We start from the raw sequence: 18,807 nt of genomic DNA, 5'->3' as shown, positions 1-18,807 counted from the left end.
TCCATACTGTTATTCGATACATAGACATGATGCGTGTGTGATGTTAGCATATGCTATCTTTTCTAAGAAAGAGTGTGTGTGAACCAGTGTTTGTGAGAGCCTGAGACAGACGGACAGAAAACTAGTGGGACTGACCTGTGAGAGGTCCTGGCTTTTTGCAGTGTCCCCTCTCTCCCTCTTCTTCCTGGCCCCTTGCCTCTGGTGTAGTCCACCTTTAGGTCGTTTCGCTGTGACCCCTTTGTGTTTGGCACTCCCCTCTTGGGCCCCATGCTCCTGTTTTTGGGGTTTTGCTGAGGGGAGGGGTTTGTCTTCCTCTCCTTTGGTGTGCCTCTCGTAAGGGAGGAGGAGCCTGGAAAGGTCAGAGTGGAAGAGACTGAGTTAGCCTAAATCTGACACAAAGTTAATATGGATTTATCACCTCTTACCCTGCCCATGTAGCTGCAACGTAACATGTCTAAGAATCAACAAGTCTTTAAAGATTCATGTTTTTTTTCTTCTTTTTTTATATATATATGATTTATTTTTATCCCCTTTTTCGTGATTACGATCTTGTCTCATCGATGCAACTCCCCAACGGGTTCGGGAGAGACAAAGGTCGAGTCATGCATGCTCCGAAACATGACCCGCCAAACCACGCTTCTTAACACCTGCTCGCTTAACCAGGAAGCCAGCTGCACCAATGTGTCGGAGGAAACACCGTTCAACTGACAACCGAAGTCAGCCGGCAGGTACCCAGCCCACCTGAAGGAGTCGCTAAAGTGCGATGAGCCAAGTAAAGCCCCCCCGGCCAAACCCTCCCCTAACGACACTTGGCCAATTGTGCACCGCCCTATGGAACTCCCGGTCACAGCCAGTAACGACACCCAGGCTGTAGTGACGCCACAACACTGCGTTGCAGTGCCTTAGACCGCTGCGCCACTTGGGAGGCTAAAGATGAATGTTTACATGCAAACCACCATGGATCTGGGAATAAAAATAAAATCAATTTATAAGATAACTCCCCCACACAGTAATGAGAAGCTCCAACGTATATTGGAAGAGGACATTCGCTCTAGGAAGTTATATTAAGATTAAATGGATACTTCGGGATTTTGTCAATGAGGCCCTTTATCTACTTCCCCAGAGTCAGATGAACTCGTGGATACCATTTTTAAGTCTCTGCGTCCAGTTTGAAGGGAGTTGCTAACTAGAGCTAGCGCAATTGCTAACTAGTGTTAGCATAATGCTAACAGTTATTACTTCCAGTTATTGCACTAACGCTAGTTAGCATTTGCTTGCGAAACTACCTCAAACTTAGTACTGGACACAGACATAAAAATGCTATCCATGAGTTCATCTGACTGGAGAAATAGATAAAGGGCCTCATTGACAAAATCCCGAAGTATCCCTTTACCAGAGATGCTAGGCCTACAACTGTGGCGTAGACAAAGACACATAACTTTAACTTCAACCTTCATTTTGACACTTGACTGACCAGAGTACACAGTGGTGGTGGATGTGAGTCAGTTAGCATAGACTAGAGAGCATGCTGAAACACAGAGCTGGTATGTGCTGAGAGAGCTGGGGAGCCAACTAACACCTGGCACTGAGCCAGCAGATGAGGCAAGGCAGAGGCCCCCAGTCAGGGCTTGTTAATCTTTACATCACATTACCGTGGAAACGGTTAACACACTACAGCTGCTAGACTAGAGTAACTAAAGAACCATCCATTCTGACTGAGCTGTGCTGTTGATGAGACTAATTACAGGGTGGATTGTGACATGAAGGGGGTTATTATTACCAAGATCTTATCAAATGTGTGAAACAAAATATGGACCAACAAAAATACTGAGAAAAACATGTTGAATAATACTGTACAGGTGGAACACCACAAAACAGAGTATCAAATATTAAAAAGAGGTAGTAGCAACCAGTGATGGAATGTTCAATATTATTTGGAAAGCCTCGCCCATAACTTTAAGGCCAGCTATTATAATAACAATCCAAATGCTATTTGGAAATAACTTCTCAAACCTTCTCAAGGCATAGAATTATTCTCATGTGTGCACATAAAGTTGTTGCTCAATTTCCTCTTTAAGGGACATTGTGGTAAAACAAACAAGGAATCATGCATGAGTGGTTTGCTTCTTCTTCACAAAGAGAAATGCCTTTAAGAGTTGAAGTGGCTCAGTGGGAATGTTGTTATTTTTTCTACAAACCAAACTGCTGGCAGCAGAGGCAGTAAAACTACATTTCATACAGCTGGCACCAGGCCCCAGGCCAAGAAAGGAAATATACAATTAAATGTGACTTATTTGAAAGAGGGAGAGGGAGGAGAGAAGAAAGACAGATGTTAATGTAGTGAAACAATTATTCACCATAAACCACTGCACCGTTGAGAAATAATGTGGTGAACTCGACGTGACTAACTATATAAATAGGGTGAGGAAAATAGTGAGTAATTTCATATACACACTGTCGAGCTGCTCTCACGTTTCCAATCTGTGAGGATACCATCTGCTGTAAGATTGAATACCATGCCATGCTAAGTTTGGCACCTAGCAATACCAATTATAAATCAGTATCTATCGGCAGACATGGATGAGAATTACATAATCCGGCATTTTTGTGTTGGGAGATGAAGACCCATTGTCTTATATCTGGGTAAGAACATGACTGCTTTTCCCTATATCAATTCTCAAGAATGCCATTGAGAAGTGAAGGTACCATCCATACTGGTGTGGTTATCACACCTCGGTGGAACGTTCTCCTAAAATCCATGTTACATCACACAAAGTGTTAAACTCAATATTCCAGACACAGTCTCTTGTCATTAAAATTTTATTTGGATATTAACTAAAAATAACAATGTTCTTTTGACACGACAGGGTGCATGATTCTTTTCTGCTTCTCTGTTGCTGAACAGTTAACTATGAAGAGTCACACTATAAATAGCACCCGCTCTGTAAAAGACTCACTGAGAAAATAAGTACAGGGAGAGCCTATAACATTCTCCTGATCACGTAATACAGTAATGGTAATACAATGTGACTTATGTAATTTCCTGAAAGCAGGGTGCCTGGGACAGTCTACAATCGAGAGGCCATGAAAGGAATTCAGTCCCCTATGAAGGTTCTTTGGACAGTAATAGGTTACATTTATGTAAATATAGGGATTTCTCTTATATAAATCCTTGGTGGAGTTCAAAGCAGAAAATGCGTCTCCGAGGAACACTTCTAGTAATGAATATGACACACAATATCAAAATATCAAAATCAAATGCAAGGTATTTTCTTGCACACTAGAGGGCAGAAAGAGCACAACATGACAGACATGGAAAAGTCAATGAGGGAATAACTCAATGAGGGAACAAGAGCTTACATTTTGGCGAGGTCAATAAATACTTAACTTCCGGTTGTGGCTATTGAGCCTTTCTTTACATGAGCAGCCATTTTCCATGATGTTCATAGTACATTCCAGTATGCAACCTAACCAGTAATAAAAAATACAAAAGTTAAATAGGCAAAAGAGACAGACAGGTCTTTCTCTTTCATATTGGAATGTAATTAGGCTACAACTACATTTCTTAATATAATGTAGGCCTATTATTGTAAGATTCTTTGGAAATCAATACAATTGTAATTCAGTGACAAATTCAATTAAGCATGTGCGTCCATTTAAAATAATGGATTTACATGCCAAACAAGCAACTAAGCAATAACATTATGTTTTTACTAACAATAAGCTGGTCTTTCATCTGAGTTAAAGGGAGATTTGTTTGTGGAATCCAGGAAAGGCCAAGTCAACAAAGTGGTGGAAAACCCCTGCAGACTATTCCATTAAGCACTTTTCCTGGTGCTGAAATTAATTTGAGCTGGCACTCTGTTTATTTCAGAGGCTTTCTTAAAGGCCCAGAGCAGCCAAAAACATGATTTTATATATGTGTTTTACATATACAGAACAGTCAAAAGTTTGGACACAGCTACTCATTCAAGGGCTTTTCTTTATTTTTACAATTTTCTACAATGTAGAATAACAGTGAAGTCATCAAAACTATGAAATAACACATACGGAATCAAGTAGTAACCAAAAAAGTGTTAAGCAAATTAAAATATATTTTATATTTGAGATTCTTCAAAGTAGCCACCCTTTGATGACAGCTTTGCACACTCTTGGCATTCTCTCAACCAGCTTTATGAGGTAGTCACCTGGAATACATTACAATTAACAGGTGTTCCTTGTTAAAAGTTAATCTGTGGAATTGCTTTCCTTTTTAATGCGTCTGAGCCAATCAGTTGTGTTGTGACAAGGTAGGGGTGGTAAACAGAAGATATCCCTATTTGGTAAAAGACCAAGTCCATATTATGGCAAGAACAGCTCAAATAAGCAAAGAGAAATGACAGTCCATCATTACTTTAAGACATGAAGGTCAGTCAAACTTTGAAAGTTTCTTCAAGTGCAGTCGCAAAAACCATCAAGCACTATGATGAAACTGGCTCTCATGAGGACTGCCACAGGAAAGGAATACCCAGAGTTACCTCTGCTGCATCAGTTCATTAGAGTTACCAGCCTCAGAAATTGCAGCCCAAATAAATACTTCAGAGTTCAAGTAACATACACATCTCAACATCAACTGTTCAGAGGAGACTGCGTGAATAAGGCCTTCGTGGTCGAATTGCTGCAAAAAAAACACTACTAAAGGATACCAATAAGAAGAAGAGACTTACTTGGGCCAAAAAACACAAGCAATGAACATTAGACTGGTGGAAATCTGTCCTTTGGTCTGATGAGTCCAATTTGAGATTTTTGGTTCCAACCACTGAGTCTTGGTGAGACGCAGAGTAGGTGAACAGATGATCTCTGCATGTGTAGTTCCTACCGTGAAGCATGGAGGAGGTGTGGTGGTGTGGGGGTGCTTTGCTGGTGACACTGTCTGTGATTCATTTAGAATTCAAGGTACACTTAACCAGCATGGCTACTACAGCATTCTGCAGTGATACGCCATCCCATTTGGTTTGCGCTTAGTGGGACTATCATTTGTTTTTCAACAGGACAATGACCCAACACACCTCCAGGATGTGTAAGGGCTATTTGACCAAGAAGGCGAGTGATGGAGTGCTGCATCAGATGACCTGGCCTCCACAATCACCCGACATCAACACAATTGAAATGGTTTGGGATGAGTTGGACCACAGAGTGATGGAAAAGCAGCCAACAAAGGTTCAGCATATGTGGGAACTCCTTCAAGACTGTTGGAAAAGCATTCCAGGTGAAGCTGGTTGAGAGAATGCCAAGAGTGTGCAAAGCTGTCGTCAAGGCAAAGGTGGCTACTTTGAAGAATCTAAAATCTAAACTATATTTTGATTTGTTTAACACTGTTTTGGTTACTACATGATTCCATGTGTGTCATTTCATAGTTTTGATGTCTTTACTATTATTCTATTCTTGTGTCCAAACATATATATATATATACATATTATATATATATATACATACATATTATATATATATATATATATATATATATATATATATATATATATATATATATATATATATATATATATATATACCACCCGTCAAAAGTTTGGGGTCTCTTAGAAATGTTTTGGTCCATTAAAATAACATAAAATTGATCAGAAATACAGTGTAGACATTGTTAATGTTGTAAATGACTATTGTAGCTGGAAACGGCTGATCTTTAATGGAATATCTACATAGGCGTACAGAGGCCCATTATCAGCAACCATCACTCCTGTGTTCCAATGGCACGTTGTGTTAGCTAATCCAAGTTTATCATTTTAAAATGCTAATTGATCATTAGAAAACCCTTTTGCAATTATGTTAGCACAGCTGAAACTGTTGTCCTGATTAAAGAAGCAATAAAACTGGCCTTCTTTAGACTAGTTGAGTATCTGGAGCATCAGCATTTGTGGGTTCGATTACAGACTCAAAATGATCAGAAACAAACTACTTTCTTCTGAAACTCGTCAGTCTACTCTTGTTCTGAGCAATGAAGGCTATTCCGTGCAAGATATTGCCAAAAACTGAAGATCTCGTACAACGCTGTGTACTACTCCCTTCACAGAACAGCGCAAACTGGCTCTAACTAGGATAGAAAGAGGAGTGGGAGGCCCCAGTGCACTGCGCAAGAGGACAAGTACATTAGAGTGTCTAGTTTGAGAAACAGACGCCTCACAAGTCCTCAACTGGCAGCTTCATTAAATAGTACCCGCAAAACACCAGTCTCAACATCAACAGTGAAGAGGCGACTCCGGGATGCTGGCCTTCTAGGCAGAGTTCCTCTGTCCAGTGTCTGTGTTCTTTTGCCCATCTTAATCTTTTCTTTTTATTGGCCAGTCTGAGATATGGCTTTTTCTTTGCAACTCTTCCTAGAAGGCCAGCATCCCGGAGTCGCCTCTTCACTGTTGACGTTGACAGGAGTGATGGTTGCTGATAATGGGCCTCTGTATGCATGTGTAGATATTCCATTAAAAATCAGCCGTTTCCAGCTACAATAGTCATTTACAACATTAACAATGTCTACACTGTATTTCTGATCAATTTGATGTAATTTTAATGGACAAAAAAATGGCTTTTCTTTTAAAAACAAGGACATTTCTAAGTGACCCCAAATGTTTGAACGGATGTGTATATAAATATATTTCAGTGTATATATACACTGAGAATTCAAAAAACACTGAAAATTCTGTGAGAATTCAAAACATTAAGAACGTTCTTTCCATGACATAGTCTGACCAGGTGAAAGCTATGATCCCTTATTGACGTCACTTGTTAAATCCACTTCAATCAGTGTAGATGAAGGGGAGGAGACAGGTTAAAGAATGATCTTTAAGCCTTGAGACAATTGAGACATGGATTGTGTATGTGTGACATTCAGAGGGTGAATGGGCAAGACAAAATATTTAAGTGCCTTTGAACAGGGTATGGTAGTAGGTGCCAGAAGCACCAGTTGATGTCAAGAACTGCAACGCTGCTGAGTTTTTCATTATCAACATTTTCCCGTGTGTATCAAGAATGGTCCACCACCCAAAGAACATCAAGCCAACTTGACTAAACTGTGAAATATATTTATAAACTGGGTCGTTCGAGCCCTGAATGCTGATTGGCTAACAGCCGTGGTATATCAAACGTATAACAAGGGTATGACAAAACATTTCTGGTTACTGCTCTAATTATGTTGGTAGCCAGTTTATAATAGCAATATGGCACCTCGGGGGCTAAGGGCTGTATCCAGGCATTCCGTGTTGCGTCGTGCAGTAGAATAGCCCTTAGCCGTGGTATATTGGCCATATACCACACCACCTCGTGCCTTATTGCTTAATTATACCATGGCATTGTTGAATACTCCTTTCTGATTGGCTTGAAGGGCATTCTAGAGTGTGCATTATTTCCCTATAATGCACGATAGATTTCAATGGCTATAGTTAATTTTTACAAGTTTTGTTTGCGCTGCTTTTGAAAGCAAAAGTCAAATTTAAAAAAGTATTGTGTTTGCTGAATTTGATTTTCATAACAGTTTGGTTAGCTAAACTAGTCTGTCTGTTTGGTTACCACGGCAACTAATGTAGCTACACTACATGGCCAAAAGTATGTGGACACCTGCTTGTCGAACATCTCATTCCAAAATCATGGGCATTAATATGGAGTTGGTCCCCCCTTCTCTGTTATAACAGCCTCCACTCTTCTGGGAAGGCTTTCAACTAGATGTTGGAACATTGCTGCAGGGACTTGCTACCATTCAGTCAGAAGAGCATTAGTGAGGTGTTGGGCGATTAGGCCTGGCTCGCAGTCGGCGTTCCAATTCATCCCAAAGGTGTTCGATGGGGTTGAGGTCAGGGCTCTGTGCTTCAGAACTCGGTGGTCCTGTTCTGTGAGCTTGTGTGGCCTACCACTTTGCGGCTGAGCCGTTGTTTATCCTAGACGTTTCCACTTCACAATAACAGCACTTACAGTTGACTGGGGCAGCTGTAGCAGGGAAGACATTTGACGAACTAACTTGTTGGAAATGTGGCACGTTGAAAGTCACTGAGCTCTTCAGTAAGACCATTCTACTGCCAATATTTGTCTATGGCTGTGTGCTCAATTTTATACACCGATCAGCAACGGGTGTGGCTGAAATAGCCGAATCCACTAATTTGAAGAAGTGTTCACATACTTCACCTGGAATGCTTTTCCAACAGTCTTGAAGGAGTTCCCACATATACTGAGCACATGTTAGCTGCTTTTCCATCACTCTGCGGTCCAACTCATCCCAAACCATCTCAATTGGGTTGAGGTTGGGTGATTGTGGAGGCTAGGTCATCTGATGCAGCACTCCAACACTCTCCTTCTTGGTCAAATAGCCCTTACATAGCCTGGAGGTGTGTTGGGTCATTGTCCTGTTGAAAACAGATGATAGTCCCACTAAGCGCAAACCAAATGGGATGGCGTATCACTGCAGAATGCTGTAGTAGCCATGCTGGTTATGTGTACCTTGAATTCTAAATAAATCACAGACAGTGTCACCAGCAAAGCCCCCCCACACCATCACACATCCGCCTCCATGCTTCACTGTGGGAACTACACATGCGGAGATCATTCGTTCACTTACTCTGTGTCTCACAAAGACACAGCGGTTGGAACCAAAAATCTCAAATGTGGACCCCTCAGACCAAAGGACAGATTTCCACCAGTCTAATGTCCATTGCTAGTGTTTCTTGGCCCAAGCAAGTCTCTTCTTCTTATTGGTATCCTTTAGTCGTGATTTTTGTTGTTGCAGCAATTCGACCATGAAGGCCTGATTCACTATGTCTCCTCTGAACAGTTGATGTTAAGATATGTCTGTTACTTGAACTCTGTGAAGCATTTATTTGGGCTGCAATTTCTGATGCTGGTAACTCTAATGAACTTATCCTCTGCAGCAGAGGTAACTCTGGGTATTCCTTTCCTGTGGCAGTCCTCATGAGAGCCAGTTTCATCATAGCGCTTGATGGTTTTTGAGACTGTACTTGAAGAAACGTTCAAAGGTCTTGAAATTTGCCTGATTGACTTACCTTCATGTCTTAAAGTAATGATGGACTGTCATTTCTCTTTGCTTATTTGAACTGTTCTTGCCATTATATGTTCTTAGTCTTTTACCAAATAGGGCTATCTTCTATATACCATCCCTACCTTGTCACAACTGATTGGTCTTGACACAACTGATTGGCTCAAACGCATTAAAAAGGAAAGAAATTCTACAAATTAACTTTCAACAACGCACACCTGTTATTTTAAATGCATTTCAGGTGACTACCACATGAAGCTGGTTGAGAGAATGCCAAGAGTGTGCAAAGCTGTCATTGAGGCAAAGGGTGGCTATTTTGAAGAATCTCAAATATAAAACACTTTTTTGGTTACTACATGATTCCATATGTGTTATTTCATAGTTTTGATGTCTTCAATGTTATTCTACAATGTAGAAAATTGTAAAAATAAAGAAAAACCCTGGAATAAGTGTGTCCAAACGTTTGACTGCTACTGTAGGTTAGAATAATACCCAAACAAATTGTGAAAAATATGATAATGCCCTTTTAGTGAAAGAGCTATTTGAAAAAAACGCCTGACAGTTCAGCCTGTTTTGGTCGGACAGAGTTTTGGCCTGCCTTGTGACATCACCAGGTGGTAAATGAGTTAATAGAACAATAAGAAAGAGAGTTTAAAACCTCTCTGCCAACAGCAAGTTTTCAGTTTTCCCCTCCCCACTCACTCCCAGACAATCCTAGCTAAATTCTTGTTTGAGAAATTGATCTTTGCTAAGACACTATTTTTGTTTCTTTTGAACATTTTAATTAAAAAACGATCACAGTAAGTAAGGTAGTTAATTGTTACCAATACATGATTTTGAGATAAAAAAAACGGCTGCATTTTACCTTTAATTCGTTAAAGGAATCATATCTTGAGAGCTGATGGACAGGCCCATTGGCTGCCAAACAATTTACAGGAAAGAATGATTTGTATTACAACCTCAGGAAGAGAAGAAGAAGCAAAAAAAATCTAATCCATATTCATCATCACCATGTGTCATGATTAGGCTGTTTCAAAGAACTGGCAAAACAATAACTCCTGTCTGTACAAATGCAAATATCGATCTTCAGAGCCAAATCAGTGGGATAAACGGTCATTGTTCCCTCAGCTTGGGAAAGATTTGGCTCCAAAGCCTCTCTTTTGTCACTTCAAGTGATCCTGATTCACGCCGTTAAACAGGGCGGTGAAGGAATACTAAACTAGGGCCTTTTGTCCAGTCTAGAAATACCAGATCTAAAAGTGACCTTTACCATTCCCCTAAGGCTAAACCGCATAAACTGTACACAGCAAACCTTAATCATGACAGGTGTTGAGCAATGGACTGGTAAGTGTTTGGATTAACTGCTAAATACTGTATCATGTCTGCAGTTCACTATGTAGAATATTGTTCTTTGATCCAATCTCAACATTAGGACCAGATTTATAATATGGTGAAAAGTCTGTTCATCATTAAGTCCTATATCAAGAAATATCAAATTAACTGTTCCTAAGCCAAAGGCAAGAATGTAACAACAACAAATCGTCTGACTTGTTATCAGTATTTCTGAATGTCTAACTGCGCAAGTATGGCACCATTTGCAAGCCCCTAATTGCAAAAAGCACTAGGTTTAAAAGCCTAGAATATTTCACGTGGGTAAGTTATTTCTTTATTATGGCAGGTGGATGAGGGAGAGCAATCAAACGTCATTCATCTGAGTGCTATCACAGCTGTAATCTGTCCCATAGCTTTTTCCTATAGCTAGTCATTTAATCAGGCTGTTACAGCAATGTGTCTTTTTAAACTCTTGTGGTAAGATTCGTAACTAAATAATATAAACACCATGGCATAGCCAAAGAGACCAGTGTGTTGCATAGAGAAACTAGATGCAACGCTGAGGAAGGGCTGTATTTAGGATTGAGTCTACTCTAACATGATCCACGGGGTGGCGACTGGCCAAGTTTTTCCAATTTGTTATGAGCCTATACACTAAGGGATATATTTTCAATCTGAGGTGCAGCTTGAGTGAGTGCAGAGGCACACCAATACCACGGGGAATACATACAAGAATCAATAATATCGTCTGCAATGTATCCAAAAGAAACAAACACTGCATCCAAACCAAATAAATATTTACAATCTAGTGTGCACATCTGGTATTCATCAGTTAATAACTGAAATTAGCTGCTATATTAAAAAAGAATGAGTGGAATTCCTTGTTCTTTGTTATACTCGGTACAACCTCTGAGAAAATTATTCTCAATTGCCTCCACTGTTGCCATGGATATTTCCCTCCTGCAATTACATAAAAATGCCTATGCACGGCAGGCATTAATTCTGCATTAACACAGGAGCTATTAGAGTAACAACATGTACGGTATAAATGTACTGTTTCTGTAGCAGCAGCAGCAGCTCACATAGAAAGTGAGAGCTTAAATAACTAACGGCAGCTAAAAGGCATTGACCTGTATAATCAAAGAATTAGCATGAAGTGACATGCAGGGAGAGAATGCAGCAGTCTATTTCAAGGTTATTGATGCCATCTTTTCATGACCTCATTTTTAATTCAGGGAGCTGAGCTCTGACAGCTAATCTTCGGAAACGGTTTAAATAAATATCATTAAAGCTTTCCCAGCTGGAGCTTTAGACCTTGGGTTGGATGTTAAATATTGATTTTTCCCTTTAAGCTAATGAACAGTAGAATGGCTGCAATGAGCAACTTTCCAAATGACAAGTACCTCAGGTTATCTTGTGTTCTGTTCGTTTTATGTTCTCTACTGCCCGCTGCTCAACACCATAAATACAGTCATTATTTCCATCTTTATCATTCAAAATAATGTCTCCAAGGCAACTGTTTCAGATGACTTCCATTGAAGAGGAAAATGGATAATGTGGATCATTTCAAATTAGAGTCAGGGCTTGGGGACATTCAAAGTCCCAAACAAAAGACCAAGATGAGCGTGTTCAGTTAATCTAGTGCAATTACAACCGAAATGTTCCAATACCAAATCAAAAGACGTTGGGAGAAATGCTGCATGCTCTAGTTTAAATTCCTCATTGTGTTTTCAATGCTGAGTAATCATTAAGAGAAATAAAAGATGCCACCAGGGACCAAACATATACTTCACCAAACCCACAAATGGGGTCATTTATCATACACTTCCAAGGGAGAGAGAATAGCTTTGTTTGCTGAGCTAATACAATGAAGTTAATTGCCCTCCTAGCTACTGGAATAGTGAGCCTCAGCTAAAATTCTCCTCCCATGGTCTGTCTGGGTTCAGCTGAGATTTCCCGCTCTCTTTCTGACAGGGTGATATTCACTGCAGTGGAGATATTATTGGTTTGTATTGATTCAGCACAATTTCCCAGCTTTCTGTGGCTCTATTGAAAAAGGCCAGCAGTAACACCTCACTGGTCCCCTCCAGCCCCCTGTGCTGTGTGCTGTGCTGACACTGTCTATACCAGTCCTCCTAACCATGCAGGGCTGTGAAAGGGCTTTTAATGGCAGAGCAAATACAGTCCCTTCTGGCTGCGCAGGAGGTTTAAAGCTGCAGTGCTATTTGATATAATTCAAATACTGTATCCAATTTTGAATGCACTCGTACATAGAGCATAGATAAACCTACACACATTGACTGAGCAATTCAGCCTGACTTTGTTTGTCATTTGCCTAGGTCTATACACATACTCACCCATATGCATGCGTGATATTGCTCTGCATGCCCCTCTTTTGACAGGTAAATCTCTTCCATAGCATTGCGGAGGCTTGAAAATATCAGCCTGGGGGGGGGGGGTTCAGAGATGACTAGCCGTAAGAGGAAAGCTTTTTGAAAGAGAGGTTATCTTGTATTAAGCACACAGCATTTGTTTAACCTTGAGAATGTGTGTGTGCATGCATAATATCCTCCAGTCTCCCCCAGGATCATATCTGTTTGCTGTTTGCTTTGGTTCAGGGACCCTCTCAATAATAAAGGCTGGTTAGAGAGAGATGTGTGACTGGTTTGGTGAATATAGTTGTGCTCTGTGTTAGTATGCATGGAGCAGCAGGGTGACAGAGTGTCTGTGGGCACGGCTTAGGACATCATGTCGAGATAGGAAGGAAGCCTTACTTCCCTAAGCAAAGTTGACATGCACCTGATACTGAGGCTGAGAGTAGCATTCCTCTTCCTCCACTGCATTAGGAAAATGGGACAGCGCTTTGTTAATAACTCACCTCTCGTAGTGTCTTCGTGTGCATGTGGCGGCACTTGTGCTTCCTGGGTTACCACCCAGCTCATCATATACATTTTTCCACTGTCGGCGAACTGTGATCTGAGAGAGAGAAACAGATTTTTATAACACTGTATCATATATCATAATAAAATGCTGTAACAACATCGTTATAGATGCTAGTCATTTCCCCGACATGAGTGGATAACACTAACAAAGTTATTCAGTTTGCTACAGAGACTATAACACTACTCTGTAATGCAAAACCATCTCCATAACATGCTACCAGCTGTAGCTGGCAACAACCGTCTGTACCACAGCAAGGGTAAGAGGGAAAAGTACAGTACAGTGGTATATATGCATTAAGATGCCAGAGTGACGAGTTACACCATTAAATATATACTCAAACCAACCACACAACTTCCTGCTCACAAAGACAGCAGCAGGCATGAAAGACTGATAATCATCCGCAGATAAAAAGGCTTTAAAAGGAAAAACATCCCGATTACATGACTAGTTTCCTGTTTATAGTTTGCGGCTCGTCTCTGTATGACTATATGTGGCAAATGAACTAACCGGCATTCGCAATGCGCTTACTCTTCACATCAAAAGACGTAAAAATGTTGGAAACACTTCCCACATTAGTACTGAACAAATGTGGGGTAGGCTGCCAAGTGAAATGTCCCTGCTCTGCTGTCTCACTGTGTATAATAGTGCACTTTATTTTAGAGCCTGAACATGGGAAAAAATGACAGACTTCACCAATTTCCTTGACATGGGAGAGTAACATGTGTTTTCCACTTAGAGGGGGTTTAAAACAACGGCATCATTTTGCAAAATGTGGGCCTGACCAAGATTTTTGGAGAAAAACACGACTGAGGCAGCCTAAAGAAAATAAAAGTTAAGTATGGAGCAGGACATATGTAAACACTTACCAACTCATATCCTCCGAGTTTCTGAGCAGCTTGAAACATAGTCCAAAGGTTTACTGTTAGAGGGACAACAAACAGGGAGATCAATGGTATTCAGCTAGATCATCACATACAAAGATACTGTCACATAGCTACATAAACTACAGGTAGATACAGCCTGACACCTAGCTAGCTCTTGTTACAATTCAGCTGAAGGGGATTTGAATAAAGACCATTATGAGCATCTGGTAATACTTAACATTTTAGCACTCATTAACAATGTTGGCACAAATGAAAATGCAATTTTGCATAGAATTTTACATGCAAAGATCCAATGACAGACAATATCAAATTGATTATAGGTATTGTACAAAATAGTGATTATAATCAAAATACAACAAAGACAGTATATTTCCCTGCAAACAATTAACCCAGGTTATTGTAAGATTTTCCAAACAATGACATTGGTATCTGCTTTCTGTAACATCATTGTTTAACATTTTTATATGAAGACCTATAAATAAGGAAGGCTCGCCTAGGGAGAAATCCATCAAAATTCAATCTCTGCGTACACAAAGGCTTGCATTTGTCAAAATGGCATTTTCCTATCTCCGCATTTGACAGCATTGATTTTTCCTCCCTGCTCTTCCGTGTCTGTTGTCAATGCACAGGGAGAATTACAAAGGAAGCTGGTGGGTTCTATTTGAACTGCAGAGAGTAGCATTGTGTTTTGCAACTGGATAGCAGCTATGGCTTATTAATGGGGTTGTTATGCTTCGGCTGTAATTACCACAACAGCGAGCAGAATTAGGAAGGACAGAAAAGGGAAAGAAAATGGGAGAATAGTTCTTTCTTAGATGACTTGCTCCCTGTTTTTTCTCTAATTCACTCTATTCAACGGGGCATTATCACAACGATAAGGATGACAAAACACAATGTACACTAAAACAGACATTCAAACAGGCAAATTAGAAACAAGGCATAAAGAACCTCTCTAAAGGCAGCCTGAAATAATGCGCATCACCTCCCCCGCCGCCCCACCCAACAACACGCATACCAATTCCCTAACTCCCCACTCTCCAATTTGTGACCAAGGCCATTCAAAATGTGCAATGTGATGTCAAACTGTACCAACCTTGACACACACTCCCAGCCCCCTCCCTGTCCCATTTTCTCCTCACACTCACTTCCATCGCACATTCAGAATGTGGTACCAACGCTGGGAATAGCTGTTTACCCAACTGAATGGAAGATAATGAAACCTCTTTTTGTCATGTGACCTTTTCTTCCTCTGAAGTCCATTTATCTTACGTCCTGTGCAGCATCCAGGCAAACTGCTAAAGCTAAATAAAAGAAAATAAGCCTCCTTTCTGGTGGAACAGATAAGAAACTTTGAGCCAGAGCTATAGCCTTGCACTGTGTAGGATATGCCGTTCAAATAAAAGGGGATAGATTGAAAGATTCATTTACAGTATTTTGCCTCTATCTACGCTGCGCTGTCTGCCCTACATTGTGCATTAGACGAAGTGGAATTGGTAGCTCTGTGTGCATTTCAGAGCCAATGGCTTAGAAAGGAAGATGTAATTGAATGGCTTCTGTTAACAATCACAAAAAAACGTGTAGGAGGCACATCAAAAGAGGACAGGAATACATGTGTACACCGTTCAACAATCCAGTGCTTTTAAAGAGTCGTTATCTTAATTATAAACCACTCATGAAAGAAAATACCAGAAACACAATTTCCATAATAGGAAAGTTTTGCTTTGATAAATGAGGCTATTGCAGTGGCTGAAAGGAATAATGAAAGCTGATTGCGTCTGAGCATATTTTGAATTAGTTATGTTTTTTTTAAACAGTCATGTTGCCAAGGACGAGTTTAAACTGCATTATTGGGGGCTTTAATGAGAAAAGCATTATGATGTTGCTTGGTTTGTAATTCAGAACATGTACTGTATGTAAAACAGTTGGCATTATGCCTCAATACAAATGATGCTATGCTGCAGACTCAGTAACTACCGTATGCATGCATACTGAGCCACTCTCATATCATCTCAACCACAATGACCTACTTAAGAACTGCATCTTTGGTGTGAAGATGACATCTCTTTCTAAATATATACATGGGGTTATTTGTGAACCGGAACTTACATTTATGTACACCTTGTATCGAGAGAGTAACGTAGTATACAAATCGCGTCTTTTCGTATAGAGTGAATGCACCACAATGATGCATGGCTGTGCCAAGAAAATAATATTGAATGACCATTCTTGTATGGTTCTATATATAAGATATCATCTTCCCTAGCATGTGAAGCCTCATTGTTGAAACATCTGAGCGAGATGTGTTGCATGCGACGCTCTGACCGTGTGAGAAGAACCCTTATGAATGCACATATAATGCTTTTGACAGGTGTGTGAAGATCATATATCCTATATCCAAAGCTTATATGAACATAAAATAAATATATTTCACTCACTCTGCTTAAATCCCAGGAAGGGGATCCTCTCAATAGGTGTGTCCCTCTCTTTCATGTACTTGTATAGGGCTACTAGGAAGGCCTGCTCGTCTGCACCACTCTCTTCTGATTGGTTCTCTTCTGGTTCTTCTTTCTCCTCCTCCACCTTCTCCTCCCTCTCCACCTTCTCATGCTTCTCCTTCCTCTCCACCTTCTCCACCTTCTCCTTCCTCTCCACCTTCTCCTCCCTCTCCTCCCTCTCTACCTTCTCCTGCTTCTCCTCCTTCTCCTCCCTCTCCACCTTCTCCTCCACAGATGCCTTTTTACAGATCCTGGGTTTGGCCGTTGTGCCTCTGCTGGTAGGAACTGTTATCTTGCAGTTAGGTTTTACCTGTAGGAAAAAAAGAGTGGACGTTGAAGGGCTTACACTCAACGTGATGTGTGTGTGTGTGCGTGGGGGGCTATTTAATGATTCTGTCAAAATAATTATATCACCCGCTGAAAAAAAATTGTCATCCATACAAATCGCGACCTTCAAAAATTGAATTCAATCCATATGAAGTAAACTGAAGTGAATGGCGAAGGTCCATAAAGATGGAGAAATTCTGATATTTGTGGTAAGTACATGGTGTCCGCCATCTTTATGCATGTCCGCAATTGAATCAAATGTTAGGTGAGTGGTATACCTTGGTGGGAGACTTGTTCTCTAGGGTGCTGGGTTCTTGGGGCCTCTGAGGCCCCTGACTGTGGCTCTGGGAGTCCCTTCGCTGGGATACTGACAGCTTCTTCTTCCGTGGCCGACCCTTCAGGTTAGGGGCTGAGAAGATGGGGACAAAACACAAGCTGGTTAGTATCCTAGAGGCAATGTTTCTGGGGAAAGGAAGGCAACCACACACAGAGCCTAGGGAAGGAAGACAAGCAAGCTGATTCTTCTGGATCATTTGTGTAATAAGCACTTAGCAAATAAACATTTCCTTTCTATGTCGCAGGAGTGTAGCGTTAAAACTATATAAACAACTGAATAACAATTCCCATCCTGTAAAGTTAAATCTATGAGAACACTAGGTCATGTTGTTGCACAACACATGCACTGATCTAATCATTATTCCCATTATTAGTTTCCTTGTAACTTGCTGATTTGAGACCTTCAACATTGCTAACAACACATAAACATGTTTGATTGGAATTCTTTGTAGGCAGATAATTCCACAGTACACATTAATTACACCATAAAGTATTTAAAACCTTCAAAGCATTTGAACGCCCACATTTTACATTGAGCAACAACTGTATTGTAACACCTTGGCAGACTGCCTTCCCTGGTAACAAAAACAATGATAAACTCGAAGGAGAGAGGAGGCACTCGATTCGAGCCAGGTTCAGTCAAGTAGTTCAAAGAGGCATTTCGTGTGCAATTACAATTAAATCATGTCCAAGGTTAGAGGCAGCCAAGGGGAATAATTTTTTGCCAGATCAAATTCTCATCAAGGTTTGAAGGGAAAAAAACTTAAGCAAAACAAAGCCCAATGAAATCGAGGAGGAAGTAATTACAGGAGGTGAAAGCTATTGTGACTCAATGACCTTTTACTTCACGTTCTTTCCAAAACAGCCAGGGAAAAAAGGCAAGGAAAATTACACCAAGATCTGTAATCAGCTTGGTAACTGCAAGTTTTCAGGCTACTTGGCTTTGCTGTACTGTATTTTTTCTCTCTCTTTCTTTCTTTCTCTATAAAGTTGAAGTCTTATAATAACATGAAATCCAATAGTCTGCATAATGGATGACTCATGAATGGTAATACAAACAAGCTGACCTGAGCTCTACCTCACTTGGATTTGTTTTTCACCATGTATCATCAGTTTAAACAAGAGATTTCATATCTAGAACAGGCCTATGTAGGATTAACCCACTGGGCACAGACGTCAGTTCAACCTCTAGTTGTGTTGAGTTGTCAACTATTGTGAATTCAATGTGAAATCAACAAAAAATATCCCCATGTCATTAGATTTGGGTTAAAAGTTGGGTGAAAAAAAATAGGAAATGCCTTTACGTTGACTGCTTTTTGCATGTTGATTCAATGTCATCACATACATTTTGGGGGTTGAAATGACGTGGAAACAATGTTGAATCAACCAGTTTTTGCACAGTGGGACGTGACTAAATAATCCTCTTGATGTGGGCCTTTTTTAGAAACCCAATCCGTAAACT

The 18,807-nt window shown here is 40.4% G+C and overlaps 1 protein-coding gene across 2 annotated transcripts in view; it reads right to left on the bottom strand.

Annotated features, from left to right (window-relative positions):
• The window catches only part of LOC139562604 (AT-rich interactive domain-containing protein 5B-like), a 63,750-nt gene that overhangs the window by 4,519 nt on the left and 40,424 nt on the right, over positions 1–18,807 (bottom strand). For both annotated transcript variants that reach the window (XM_071380419.1, XM_071380420.1), the window contains 5 exons: positions 17,288–17,418; positions 16,623–16,992; positions 14,170–14,222; positions 13,239–13,336; positions 136–349 (listed from right to left, as the gene is read on the bottom strand). In XM_071380419.1, coding sequence (XP_071236520.1) covers positions 136–349; positions 13,239–13,336; positions 14,170–14,222; positions 16,623–16,992; positions 17,288–17,418 — 866 coding nt within the window. The remainder of the gene's footprint in view (positions 1–135; positions 350–13,238; positions 13,337–14,169; positions 14,223–16,622; positions 16,993–17,287; positions 17,419–18,807) is intronic.

This window comes from Salvelinus alpinus, chromosome 32, assembly GCF_045679555.1.
Source record: "Salvelinus alpinus chromosome 32, SLU_Salpinus.1, whole genome shotgun sequence".
Classification (NCBI taxonomy): domain Eukaryota; kingdom Metazoa; phylum Chordata; class Actinopteri; order Salmoniformes; family Salmonidae; genus Salvelinus; species Salvelinus alpinus.
The sequence above is the reverse complement of the archived record's forward strand: the minus strand, read 5'-3'. Positions and strand labels throughout refer to the sequence as shown.